The sequence below is a fragment of the Durio zibethinus genome, chromosome 19 (genome assembly GCF_047325235.1).
Source record: "Durio zibethinus cultivar Kanyao isolate XHJ-2024 chromosome 19, ASM4732523v1, whole genome shotgun sequence".
In the NCBI taxonomy this organism is placed as follows: Eukaryota; Viridiplantae; Streptophyta; class Magnoliopsida; order Malvales; family Malvaceae; genus Durio; species Durio zibethinus.
In genome coordinates this window covers 18,494,302-18,508,526 of record NC_143180.1, presented here as the reverse complement: position 1 = coordinate 18,508,526, position 14,225 = coordinate 18,494,302, and the positions used below count along the sequence as shown (strand labels likewise).

At 31.9% G+C, this 14,225-nt stretch overlaps 1 protein-coding gene across 1 annotated transcript; it reads left to right on the top strand.

Annotated features, from left to right (window-relative positions):
- The first annotated feature begins 1,800 nt into the window (after positions 1 to 1,800).
- LOC149513486 (telomerase reverse transcriptase-like) lies at positions 1,801 to 12,271 on the top strand. Its single transcript, XM_089748743.1, has 12 exons — positions 1,801 to 2,207; positions 2,313 to 2,390; positions 3,264 to 3,329; positions 3,435 to 3,579; positions 4,582 to 4,901; positions 5,740 to 5,866; positions 6,032 to 6,176; positions 6,733 to 6,871; positions 7,159 to 8,361; positions 10,641 to 11,206; positions 11,290 to 11,562; positions 11,780 to 12,271. Exons 1-12 carry the CDS (start codon positions 1,902 to 1,904, stop codon positions 12,051 to 12,053), a joined length of 3,642 nt encoding a protein of 1,213 aa, XP_089604869.1. The 5' UTR covers positions 1,801 to 1,901; the 3' UTR covers positions 12,054 to 12,271.
- Positions 12,272 to 14,225: the final 1,954 nt, after the last annotated feature.

Here is a 14,225-nt window from a genome sequence, read left to right as displayed (position 1 = left end):
AATACCTTTACCTATTTTCGATTATTTTCATAGAAATCATGGGACAATTTGCCCCAAGACATAACAATTAAATAATCGGTCATTCTAGTAGAACCCAATTTAATTCATTATTTTATAACAAGTGATGCTTTAGGTCAAATATCCCTTTTTTTTCTTTATTGTTTTCAAATTTTTAATGCTATATTTTCTCTTTTTTTGTTATTGTTATAGTAGCAAAACCATTTGATAGTGTCATCTTTTTATTTATTGTTTCTTTGATAAGAGAAATTTTTAATTTGTTTATTTTGTATTTAATATGCATAAAATATGAAAATTATTATATCGCAATTTGTATTAATATATAAATATAATAAATTTTTTGTCAAGTAATTATTGAGAAATATAGTAATATCTATATATTGAAAAATAATTCTAGTATTATAAAGTTCATAAAATTCTTATTTCATTTCAACCATTCAACCCCCACCCCCCAAACATACCTTTTTGCCAAACCTCAAATTAATGCCCACCAATTTATCAAACCCATTTGTTCTCATCCCTTTAATTTTCCTATTTCATATTTTTTTTTGAAAAGATTTTATTTCTTTTTAGGGTTTCACCCACTCACCTGCCCCTACTGCCACAAACCCTCATTCCTTATCCTTTAATCCAGTGCCTAGTGCCTACACAGTCCAACCTTTATTTTCCAAAATTCCAACCTTTATGTTTTCTTCTTCACTTTTCTTCTTCTTGTCTCTCACACAAAGTCCTAAATCTCAAAATCAAAAAATTGATAAAATCTTTCTTTTTTGACCTCTCTTGATTGAGTTATTCAACCTTTACCTCATTTTTTTCCTCATCAATTTTGACACCCACACAGCCAACAGCCTCTTAAACTCCCAGTCACAGATTAGTCATCGAATATTTTTTTTTCATCAACAATTTGCAGTAAGCCAGTAATTTTTCAAAAAAGCAGAAGATAATTTTAACTTATTTTTACTTTCAAATTACTTGTTCATTAATACTTGATCTTGATTGAGATTGAATTTGAGTGAATTGAATTGATTCAATTGATTTTTTTCTTTTAAAAATAAAAAATGTGGATGAAAAATGAGGATAGTGACAATAGCGAACAGTATATATTAGTATTATTCGTATATATCAATGTTATTCATGTATATCAGTATTATTTATATTTATTGGTATTATGTTTAAACGGATTAATTATATACGTGTTAGCCGTATCATGTTGCATTTAACATATATAATAAATGTGCGTATTTAAAATTTAAGCATATTTTATAATTTATATCATACTTGTATTTTAATAATTTATGTTATTATACGTGTTAAATTCAATACAAAATATAACATGAAAATACGAATTATCAGGTCTATAAACACACTACTACTTTTCTTTTAATATCTCACTTTTTAAAAAAATTTTGAGGTAAAATTATTTAATTATCTTTCTTTTCTTAATTTTAAAGTTTTTAAATATACATTTTTTGTAAATTATATCATTTATTAGATATATATTATCAAAAATATATATTCAAAAATCTTAAAAAAATTACATTTAAATTTTAAAAAAATAAATTAAAGAAAATCTATAAAAAATTTTAAAATTTCGAGCATATAAATCCAAAGTCTTTCACATATTTAAAGGTAAAAGTGAATGTTAAGAAAAAAATAATTAAATAATTTTATTTAAAAATAATAAAAAAAAGGTGAAAAGTAAAAAATAAGTGCGAATAGAGTTACCCTTTTCCAAATTGTATTACCCTACCCTCAAAGCGGAGAGCGGGAAAAATAATCCTCGTATCAAGGGACAACATTAATACGACTGACAGTCTCTTCCCTGTTCTTTACACTCAAGCCTCCCTCCCCCACCCTCCTCATCGTCAAAAAAAAAAAAAAAAATGGCGAGGAAGAAGAAACGAAGCTGGAAGGTACCGAAGATTTTATGGAAAATCTTCAAAAACAAAGCTCGAAGCTTGGCAACCACCATTACTTGCATAATTCCTCCCCCTCCTCAGCCTTTTCCCATTACTTGCTGCTCTAATGGCCGTTCTTGTATTCAATGCTGTGAAGATCCCATGTGTTTTCTCATTCGACCCGATGATCCTTTGGATTACAAGGACCTTCTTAATGACTGCTTTGTTGTCGTTAACAACAATGCTCCTTTCCTTGAGTTTTATCCTGATCGACGTTGGTCTCAAAAACAGGTCTGGTTCTGCTTTAAAAATGTCTTTTATTTTTTTTTAAATGAAGAGCCTTTTTAAAGGGTTTTATGGACTACTCATTTGGTTGTTTTTCGTTTTTGGTTTCAGATTGTGGGAAGGGTTATTGAGATGATGTCATCTCAAAGACCCAAGTCTTGTAACTTACTTTGCACTGGTTATAACAAGGCAAGTTTTTGTTTATTTTGATTCTTTTGTTGAAAGTTGTTTTTTTTTCTTTTTCTGGTTAGTTGCCTCCTTTTTGTGTTGGTGAATTTGCTTTATGTCGTTTGGATGGGAGTTATTTCTTCCCTTGTTTTGGATGGATCGTTAGAAAGAAGGGAGGGGAAAAAGGAGGGAAACCCATTACCTCTTCATTTCCCCCTGCTAGGTCTTCTTTTTTTATTGAGGGAATGGGAGGGAAAGGAGAATCTTTTCGATGATTTATGAGTGTTTGGTCAATCCTACCCATGCTATGTACAGTTTATAATTTGTCCATGGTAATATTGTAAAACGATGTGATTGATCATTTCCTTCCTTTCTCTTTTTCCTTACTCTCTAATGCAATAACCAAACAAGGGAACCCTCCATTTCTCGTATTCAAGCTAAACATGTGGTTAAGTGTTAACTTTAATCTTCCCTTGTCAATTGTCATATCTATATAGAACATTCTAATTTTGAAGATTAATGACTATATCAACAAAGTAGTTGAAGCCCTTGATTACTTTTATTTTCAATCAAACTACTTTTCCAATGAAGCATTATAGGCATTAGATAAGTGTTACTATTCTAGGGGAGGAGACTAGAATAAGTATTTTTGGAAACCATAGAAGCAAATTTGTTTGCCATGAAAGTTGTAATTGCAGTGTTCTTTATCATATTTCTATTTGCATTATTGTCTCTCATGACCTTAACTTGTTGCAGTGTTACTAAATCAGTATGTAAAATCTTGAATGGAGCATTCTACACTATATGGATTTGGAATATGCTCTTGATATTTTTGCCAAAGGTTTTTCCTTTTTCCTCAATTATTTGTGGCAAACTTTTTTTTTGACAAAACAGCTTACAAGATCGAGCCTGATTGTAAAGCTTTTGACTTCGTCAGCATGGGATATTCTCCTTGAAAGGGTATGCTAAGCCTCAAAGATTGATTATCTATCCGACAAGTATGTCAAATAGTTGTGTTCTTGGTATAATAACATTTTTCTTCTTTACAATTACTGAATATGGCAGGTCGGGGATGAGTGTATGGTTTATCTACTATGGCATGCATCAATATTTGTGCCCCTTTCTCAAAAGAAACACCTTCAAGTTGCAGGTTCTCCTGTCGGTAATTTATGCAAAAAGTCATCAATGAATGAAACAAAATCTCAATCAGGTATTCAATAGTTGAACACATTGTGTGCTTGTGAATATAGATAGATTTAACATCATGCTTGTATTTACATTTGCTTACAACATTAATCTCTGCATTTTTTCGAATTCCTTTGCAAAATTTAATTAGGTTTCCTTTAATAAAATAAACCCTATGGGAAGTGGTCCTTGCGGTACCTGTCATATGGATCAATTCATTCTTCCAATCAGAAGCATTATGGGAATCAGAAAGACATTAAGATTTTTTGAGGGATGAATAAAAAAATATTCTAATAGATTAAATGTATCAATGTCAACTTCTAAGCTGGATAAAAGTTGGTGCTTGATGGATGATTGTTAAAATTTATTAAATACTGATTGTATGCTGTACTTTCAATTAGAACAGCATTATGAGGTCCAGAAATACACATGCAATACTAGAAGAATGAACTTCAAGAATATTCCAATATATCAAACAACAATGTGAAGTTACCTGCTAAACTGGATAAATATTGTTACTTGATGGAAAGATAAAGTAATGTGATAATTTATTAAAACAATTTTATGCTAATGCTACAGTGTGCACTTTGATTTTATTTCTTAACATTTTTTGATTAATTAGGCATGGCAGAATACTCTGAAACTCATGTCCTGCCTAAAATACTGACTTTAGTAGGACGTCAATGGAACATGATATATTAGTCAAGAGACATTGATCTTGGTCAGTTGGTTCTGGTAGCTCAATCATTTGATAACCAGAGTCTTTTTTTATATCAGTATGAGTCAGACTCAATGGAATTTGATCAATCCTTTTTTTTTTGTCAGTTACTATCTTTAATAGGTTTATGTTTCTCTGTCTCTGTGTGTGTTATTTTTTGCTGCTCCCATTTTTTTAAAATTTTTGCAATTAATCTAAAGGGCCTATATAATGGATTGGTTATTGCCTTGTTGCCTATTGGTGTTGGCTCACTTGCAAAATTTTGATTGAACATGGTGACCCTGGTCCTTAAATGAGACAAATTCTCAGGAGCTAGAAAGAAAAGGAAACGAACTGGTAGTAGCAATTCAGTGTCAAAGAGGCAGCAATGTGGTTCTCTTTCTAGTTGTAACGATTCATTAAACTCCATTCATTGTGGTGGTTCTGGAACTGGAGAAGCTGCTGCTAAGTCTGAAGAAGGTTTAAGTAGAGAACTTCAAAGAAGTTCAAGTCAGACTGTAGCAAAGCGTAAAACGTTTTTAAGACCATTTACTTGGAAACGCGACAAGAAGCGCAGACAACTGAATATGCCAAAACACAGTGATGAGAACATCTTCAGAATCATTTGTTCTGATAAAAATTGCTTACCTGTGAGTCTCACAAGCCCATCCAACACAAATCATGTCATTTTCTCCAGTAGTTGCTTGTTCTAATAATTCAATAACTATGTTTTCCTGCTTAATGGTTTGATTAATGCAATTATAGTTGTAAAATCACCCCCATGCTGTGTAGTGTGTACTATGTAAGAGAGATTCGTTAACGCTAGTATATTTTATTTAGAAAATGATCTTAGTGGTTGGATTGAGCAATGTATTAGATCCTAACATAATTCATAACAAGTTTTTTTAGAGGAAAATGATGTAGCAACTGTTTTGGATCAAGGATTTCAATGGTTTTTCCTTTTCAACTTTCTTAAAATGATATCAGTGGCCTCCCAACATCAAAATCAAGGACCCACTTAAACTAAATGACCATGGCATCTATGCTAAAAATAAGTCCGTATTGAGTTTGGTGTCAAATGTTAAGCAACACCAACTCTGTCAAAGAAATTACTAAAACATCATATTAAATCATAATAAATATTTAAAATAAAATATATAAATTAAATTTATTCTTCTCACATGCAACTACATAAAATAACCTATATATTTTATCACACAACTTCTTTCACGTATTTTACCTCTTGGTTTTTTTTCTTTCACCTACATAGATTGTGTGCCAAAATCCAGTTTAATAAAACACCAGAGCAGGTGTAAGCAAAGAAAGGAAGTTTTCTTGTCATTTCTGTTTCATATCTTTTAGTGCTTGGGTTGATCCAAGGGCGTGAGAAGCTTAGAAACAGAAACTGAAAAATTTTATGACCTCTTGTTATTGCCTTGATTGACATTTGTATTTTGCCTTCACAGTTTCTTTTATTTTGTTGTGCAGATTCCAGTGCAGTGTTCTTGTTATTTGATGCTAAAAGCTCCCCAAGTAGTCTCTGATTCGAATGAGATTAACAGGCAATCTATGTTCTATAATTTGGAATGTTCCTCATCTGTTCTTCCAAAAGAACGTATCCTTTAATAGATTTTGAGAGGTAGTGAATCTGTCTTTTTTTTTTTCTTCCCCCTTTCAATTTTCTGTAAGGTAGGCATTGTCATACGTTTTTAAGGTTATTAAGTAATATTTCTCCTTTTTGGCTTTAAGGAATCTATTGTGTCCCCTTAATATTCTAAAGATGTACTAAATTCCTTAGTGCCTAAATTTTCAAGCTCAAAGTATCTCATGGAGAATATCTTTGGTTTGTCTGATGCAAATGTAAGTGGTCAATCAACGCCATGCTCCCACGATAGAGCCTGTTTTCTCATCGGATCTTCTTGCCTGTAAGTTGCATATTACACATTAACCCCTTGCAATGTTCTGTTTATTTTGTGGTATTACTTAGGGAGTGATTTGGAAGAAGTATTGTTTCCTTTTTTTTTTTTGGTATTACTAAAGTAGGTTACTTGTTGGCTTTCTAATCTCATCTTATTATTACATGCTATGGAGCATGTATTCACATTGTGCAAATCCTATATGGTAGGCATGTTGGCAACATAATTTATCAACAATGCTAGAAATTGTTCCAATGATATACAAATGGGTCTTTTCACCAGGCATAAGAACTGCAGTAAGGGCTAAGGTAAATGGAATGCTGTCACAGTAGACAGAGATGTTTGAAATTTTATTTTTTATTTTTTGCTTTCAAACCAGTTTGGCCCTCATTGATTTGCTGAAAAAAGTTTATGATGATCATTATATATTTGTGCTGTTTAACTTTAAGTTTTAAAATGTTAAACCTATAGGAGTATATTAAATTATGTTAAAAATTGTATTTAGACCATAAATCATGCAGTAAAACTTTTCTATAATATGTCTTTTGTATTTTTGCTTCACCAGGTATCACTCATTTCTTAAGTTGCTGAAGATGCTCATACGCAGAAGTAAACGTTGCAAGCATTTAAAATTGTTGGAGAAGTATTGTCCTCTACCGTCTTTGGATCAAAAGGCTATGGGAAATTCAAGCACAATAGTTGAGGTTAGTATTGCTTGTGAAATTCATATAAGGTGTTTGAAGCTGCAAGAGCTATCATCTGAAATGGTTAGGTGTATGTTTTGCCGGTATTCGCCTTACCTTTATTGGTGGTTATATTGGATGATTGTGCAAATTTCTGGATTTGATGGTGGTTGTACTAATTTTAGATGAATTTGCAAACATCCAGTGTTGGTAGTAGTACGATAATTTATTTTTCTCTTTTTCTAAATTTAAGTCTAAGAGTGCAAGCAAGATGCTTCTAAAAAGTTGACTGCTAATTTCTATTTCAGAGCAACATGTTGGACAGAAGAGTGTTAAAGCAAACTCATAGTGTTGGTGCCAAAGAATACAGCAAAACTCTGGACACTGATAGTAAACAGCTTGAGTCAACCAGGTTTTATTGCTTAAAAAGTCAGGTAGAGGCATTTATATGGTCTGTTTGTAGAAGTATCGTTCCTCCAGATTTGCTAGGAACTCCTTCTAACTGGAGAATGCTAAGGAGCAATATTTTCAAATTTATTCGGTTGCGAAGATTTGAGAAGTTCTCTGTAAAGCAATGCTTGTATCAGTTAAAACCCTCAGATTTCCCCTTTTTATCAAATAACCACAATGGTCAGGTGCCAAAGAATGGCACAGAGCTGAAGAAATTCAGTGAAGCAAGTTGTAGCATACATGATATTAAACATAAACTATTTGTCAACTGGATTTTCTGGTTCTTTTCATCTCTAGTGGTGCCATTGGTGCAAGCCAACTTCTATGTCACTGAAAGTGAGCATGGGAAACAAGATGTTTTTTATTATCGCAAGCTAGTTTGGGAGAAGTTGACAGACCAAGCCATTACTTGCTTGAAAGATCAAAGCTATCTTGAATTGGATGAAGCAGCTGTTAGAGCTATAATAGACAAAAGACCATTTGGCTTCTCAAGGCTGAGGCTTTGTCCAAAACAAAGTGGAGTTAGAATGCTGGCAAATCTTAAAGCATCCTCAAGAATGCTGAACGGATCGTCAAAATATAGAAGTTCTTGGATGCTTAAAAATTCAAAAGCACATTCTAGAAAAGTTAAGTCCAAGTGTTTTAAGTCTGTGAACTCTGTACTTCGTGGTGCACATGCAGTTCTAAAAGGTTTGCTGTTGAAAGAACCAGAGAAGCTAGGGTCATCAGTGTTTGATTATAATGATGTCTACAGAAAGTTATGTCCTTTTGTAACCACTCTAAAGCATGCATCGACAACTATGCCGGGTGTGTTTGTTGTAGTTGCTGATGTTTCGAAGGCATTTGATTCAATCGATCAGGATAAGCTGCTTAGCATAATGGAGGAAGTCATAGTGAAAGATCAATATAACTTACAGCAGATCCGTCAAGTTGCATGTTCAAACAAATGTTTGTGGGATCATGAGAATCTCATATTGATGGATGAAAGTGTCAACACAGGTTTTTCAAACTTAATGTCTTCTGTCCCTTACCGCTCATTGCCTGGCATTCTTGTTAATCAGGTATCTTTTTTGTGTTGTTCTTTGATAGGAACATTTATATTTTATTGTTGCAGAATCTTTTCCATTTTGTTCTACTGGGTTAGATCTCAGTAAATTGAAAAGAGAAAAGATTCATGCTATCTGCTGTCCATTTTCGATCACTGGTTTCTTGTTTAATCTTTGATTATTACTATCAACTTTTTTTTTTTTTTTAATAATATGTCTGCTTTATTGCACTTTTATTGTTGCTGCACTCGGCAGTTGCAGATATAGTGCAATATGTTTCGTTTTAATAAGCAAATTTTCCTACTGGTGAAGATCAACCTTTATTATTATTTTCTTTTCTGCATGTAGTTGCTGCTTTTGCTGATGCAAAAAGCTTCCTAGTTATCTTTTTCTTATAAATTTATTTCACTCTAAATGCATGTAAAATTCTTTTTCTTTTTTTCTTTTCTTTCCAGTTCATGGTTTTTAGTTTTGCTTATGTCAAAGCTAACTCTGTCTGTGCCACTTTGGCGAGAATAACAGTAATCCTTATGCAAATGTATTACTAATTTTAAAAGGGGTATATAACATGGTATCAATTACCAATTTATCATTAGTGGCCTGAGAATATATCATGAAATTATATTAACTTGCTTTTGGTACAAAGGGCTTCTAGGTGGAGGTAGAAGCAGTTTTGGAAAGAAATGAGATACTTATGGTTTACTCTCTTTTTTCTTTAAAGAACGAAATGGGAAAAAAGAGATCAATAGATAAATATATGGTTATGAGTCATATGCTGCCAAGCTAGGGCTAAAACCTTGACTAGAACAAGCATGGCTATGCCAGAAGTCTTGCCTGCTATGGCATACAAGCTTTTCCTTGGGGAAAAAGTAGACAACCTTGGTCTTGTCCCTGAATGTAATGTTTTCCTTCATCATTTTTCCATTAATTATGTTTCACATAAAAAAGAATAGTAGTTCAAGCAGCAAGGTATTGAGATAGAATTGGAGGTAGACCTGGGTTTTAAATTGTATGAAATAACTGAATTACTTTTTCAAAGTTCTAAGGACATGAAAATCTGTTGGAAAAGTTAGAACTTGGTATACTATGCTGACCGTATGTAGGGGAAGATTATCTAGGTAGAACAATTGTATGGTTTAGGGACTTATTTTATCAATTTTGTATTTTATGGGCTCAACCACAAATTAATATTAGGAATGGTTAAATGGTGCAATTCTACATTGATTAAGTTTGTGGTTGTGGCTTTATATCTCAGTCTAGCCCTTTCAGCTATTATCCATTGATTTTATGTAATATAATGTGTATGGAGACAAAATTTCTTTGTTGCCTCATTTTCTTTTTTGTTTACATGGTCTGTTTTAATTATTACTCTTGGGCTTACACACCAGGATTCTTAAATGGTGTGATTTCACATCAGTTAAGTTTGGGATACGTTGTGGCCTTATTTTTTAGTTTGGCCTCTCTACTTACTGCCAATTAGTTTGGATAGATGCTTAATGGAGTTATTGATTAGGTCACCTTTCATTAATAGATTTTCATTATTTACCATGTTTCAGGTTTAGAAAGTAGCTCAAATATACCTACCCTAGTTCAGTTTGCAGTAGCTTTTGATGAATAGGGAATGATAAGCTTATCAATGAAACCAAAAAAAAAAAAAAAAAATAGAAAGAGAGATTTCCTCTCCGTTCAGTGTTAATTCTCCTCGGTTCTGTGATTTTTTGCTATTCTCCCCCTTTACTAATTCTCTGTTTCTCATCTGCTGTCCTCCCTCTCTATGCAGTTAGGTCGTTAAACTCCTTGATACCCAAATGAGCACATTATATCTTTCTTGGCTGATTAGGACATACATTCTCTTTACCTAGAGAAGGCCAAAAAAATGCTGCTTGAAAACAATCTATTGCCCTTACAACTAGGGTTGGCTTGACAATTATCTATTTTATTACTTCTAGAGATCCTAATGAACCTCTTTGAATGATGCTCTACAAGGTGCCTGATAGTTGATGCACCAATGATTATAAGGGTACCTTCCCCTCTCTCCCTCCTTAATTTCATTTATGCCATGTTTGCTGAACCTTTTTGGCAGTGAAATCTCTCTTATCACTCACCGACATCAATGGGGGAATGTTTTCAATCTTTCTACATAAGGGAATAATCTAGGAGGGTGGCTAAAACTGATCAAGAACATAGAATGCCAACAAATAGTGATTAAATTCTTGCATATATATATTATATTCGAGAAAGCTTAGCCTGACCCCCCATTTTGTGCTGGGACTTGTGTTTGAAAAATGTTTCAGGGATGCAGCAGGCATCTTTTGAGGAAAGAGCTATTTTCTAACCTGTACGAGCTTGTAAAGAGAAATGTGGTTCAATTGGATAAGAAGTTTTACTTGCAGGGGAGGGGGATACCTCAAGGAAGTGTACTATCCACTCTGCTTTGCTCATTGTATTATGGGCATATGGAAAAGCATGTGATCTTTCCATATCTTGAAAAAATTTGTGAATCTGCTGTTGATTTATGCACAAGATGTTTTTTTTCTGATTCTTCAGATGCTCAGAATTCCAGTGAGGATGCCATTATCTTTCCCCCTACCTATTTGCTTCTAAGGTTTATTGATGATTTTCTTTTCATCTCAACTTCCAAAGAGCAGGCTAGTGGTTTTTTGTCCATTTTGCGTCAAGGATTTCCAGATTACAACTGCTACATGAATGAGGAAAAATTCTGTCTAAATTTTGATATTGAACATCAATCTGGTGTTTTATCAAATAGGGTTTATGTGGTTGATGATGGTACCTCATTTCTTCGATGGAGTGGTTTGCTGATAAACTCTAGCTCTTTAGAAATTCAGGGTGATTATACAAGGTTAGTTTCTTTTATGGTTTTCATCATTATTTTATTTTTTTACATTGGATTTTAATTTGCATTTGTAATGTCCTTGTTAACAGGTATTTAGATAACCACTTAAGTTCCACTCTTACAATCCGATGGAAGGGTAGACCGGGTAATTATCTAAAGAGGAAGCTGTGTGACTTTGTGAGACCTAGGTGCCATCCCATATTCTTTGATTTAAATATCAATTCCGCCTCTGTGGTCAGATTGAACATCTATCAAGCTTTTTTGTTGTGTGCAATGAAGTTTCACTGTTATGTCTCTGAATTATCAGATATTTTCCGACCTCTTATAAGATATTGTTTGAAAATCATTGAAAGATCCTTCAGGTAAGGATTCACATCTTCGTCACTTGCAATTGTCTGGTGCATTAACAGATGATCCACTTCAACTCAGTTTTATTCCTTTTCCGGATTTTTGCTGCCCTAATTACTACTTGATTTCTCTATAAAAATCTTAAATGCATTTAAATCTCAGTTCCACAACCCTCAGTATCTTCTAACTCTATTTTTCTTTTTTTTTTGTCAATTATGCTGCCATATTTAGGTACATGTACAGGTTGATAGAGAAAAGAATGAGTTCAATTTGTCCGAGTACCGGCTTGTGTCCCATTCTTAAACTGATGAAGGAAGAAGTTGTATGGCTTGGATTAAATGCCTACATTGAGGTATTGAAGAGAAAACAGTCACGGCATAGAGCATTGCTGTGTATGCTAAGGTCCAAGTATTTTGCTCATAGAATAACAGGGAATGAATCATCTGAGTTAAGATATGCAGTTGAAAGATCACATTCGTCTTCCTTGTGGAAAATAGAGTATTAGATTCTTGAGTTTGGCATGATGGAATGGGATATTAATGCTCCTGCATTTGTTCCTCAAATTACCTAGATGTTTTTGCACGGCTTTTGAAGGATTGTGTTCAAGTTTGATCATTTATCTGAACAATAGAATGTCAGGTGTCTTGAAAAATCAGTTGATTCTTAGTTATAGTCTTCTGTAATTACAATAGATTTCATGGAATGTTGGTTTTCATGACTTCATTATTGTTGTTACTGCTGCTGTCGAATTTAAAGAAGGTCAAATTTTTTATGCTTATTAAAAAAGAATAAAGGAATGAGATAAAGGCTAGGGAGATTTTTTTTTTTTGGTGCTAATGTAAATGATTAAGAACTCAATTAAACATTAAGATATATTTTATACAGATTAGAAATGAAAAAAATTAGGTGAAGGTTTGATATAGCAAGAATAAAAAATTAAAAAAAAAAACTCATAAAAGTTCAATACCATATTGATAGCGGAATATTTAGTAGGAAGTCAAGAGAGTTATATAACTTTGCACAATCACAACGACCTTTTAAATGCACTCCAATATTTTTTTCACCTTTTTTTTTTCTTTTCTGAAAATTTTTGTAAGTAAAATGATTTAAATATCTTTTTATAAATCGTAACATTTCTTGAAAATACATTTTCAAAAGTAAAAAAGTAAAATTTTATAAAAAACTATAAAAAACGAATTTTATTAAAATTATTTATAAATTAATGTAATAAAAAAATATTATCATTAAAAAAATCATAAATTTTAAAATTAATAAAAAAATTACTTTATTGTTTTGATTTTAGAGGTGCACAAAGGACAGTTGTGTCTTTGAGCTAATTAAGCATCCTAAAATCTTAATGAAAATAATTATTTACTTGATTGTTAAAAATGTAAGTGAGATCTTTAAGCCATTGATCCTCCGCCTAATACAAATTTGAAAATTGGTAGGAAGAGCGTTGGAAGAATTGAAACTAACTCGAAATTAGAGATTTTTTTAACTAGCATTGCATGCTTATGAATAAATTAGTATAAATAAATTACTAAATATTACAGAATTTTGTTAAAATTTAATATATTAATTGAATAAATTTATCGTGATAAATAAATGAAAAAATTCTCCAAAAAATTCAATTAATGAAGGTGCATCTAGATTTTCGATAAACATAATCTCTTAAAAAAAAGGGTATCTAATTGGTTGAATATTTGGTAGAAAGTAAAGAGATTTGTAACTTTACATAAACATAATCTCTCAAAGAAAAAGATATCTAATTGATAACATAATGTAGCCACCTAAAGAATTTTGAAGTACATAAACATTAATCATGCTATAAAAAATTAAGTAATGTCAATGCAATCAATAAAATGGGATTAGATAAAGGTAAATATGAGGTAAGAAATTTATATATAATTTGATATGGAAAAATTGTCCTCTTTGTAGTTAAGTAGTTTGCACGAAAATTTATAATGTATATGCATTGTCATGAGCTCGTTTAAAAGCAACATTTTGAGATTGAAATGTAGACACATTTTTCATTGTTGAGTTTCAAATAACTATAATCTAATGTTTGTAATTTCTTAGAATGTGAGAAGGAACTATCAAAATTATTGATAAAGCAAAGTAATGAGAAAAGAAATGTACATGATAAAATCCTCTACCCAAACATTCCACCGTCGATCTCAGCAGTGCACCAAAAGTGTTTCAAACTTGAAACTCTCGTCAAACCCAGAACTACACATGTAAATTTATATAAAAACTAAATATGCAATTCAATAAATCATTGCAATTGTGTAACACAACATATCTTAAAAAATAACAATTGAAGATTTGAAAGTTAAAAATTGTAAAGAACGTAAGGAAGAGTGACCTTTCAATACCCTTTAGTTTGTTTCTGCTTCCCAATAATAGCCTGCAGTTTTTCCCAAACAACCACAACATTTTATTTATCAAGTATTTTAATAAACCAAAATCTAAGAAACATACATTATCTATTTAAAAATTAAATAATTTAAAAAAACAAACAAAAAAAATCATGAAACTAAGGTTCATGGAAAAAAGGTCAATTTCATTTTCATTTAAAAAGGCATTCCAACATAAAAAAATACTTTCAAAGCATTTTAAAATATTTCAAACAAAAAATAATAATAATAATAGGGCCAATCCTTCAACGTAAGCAATA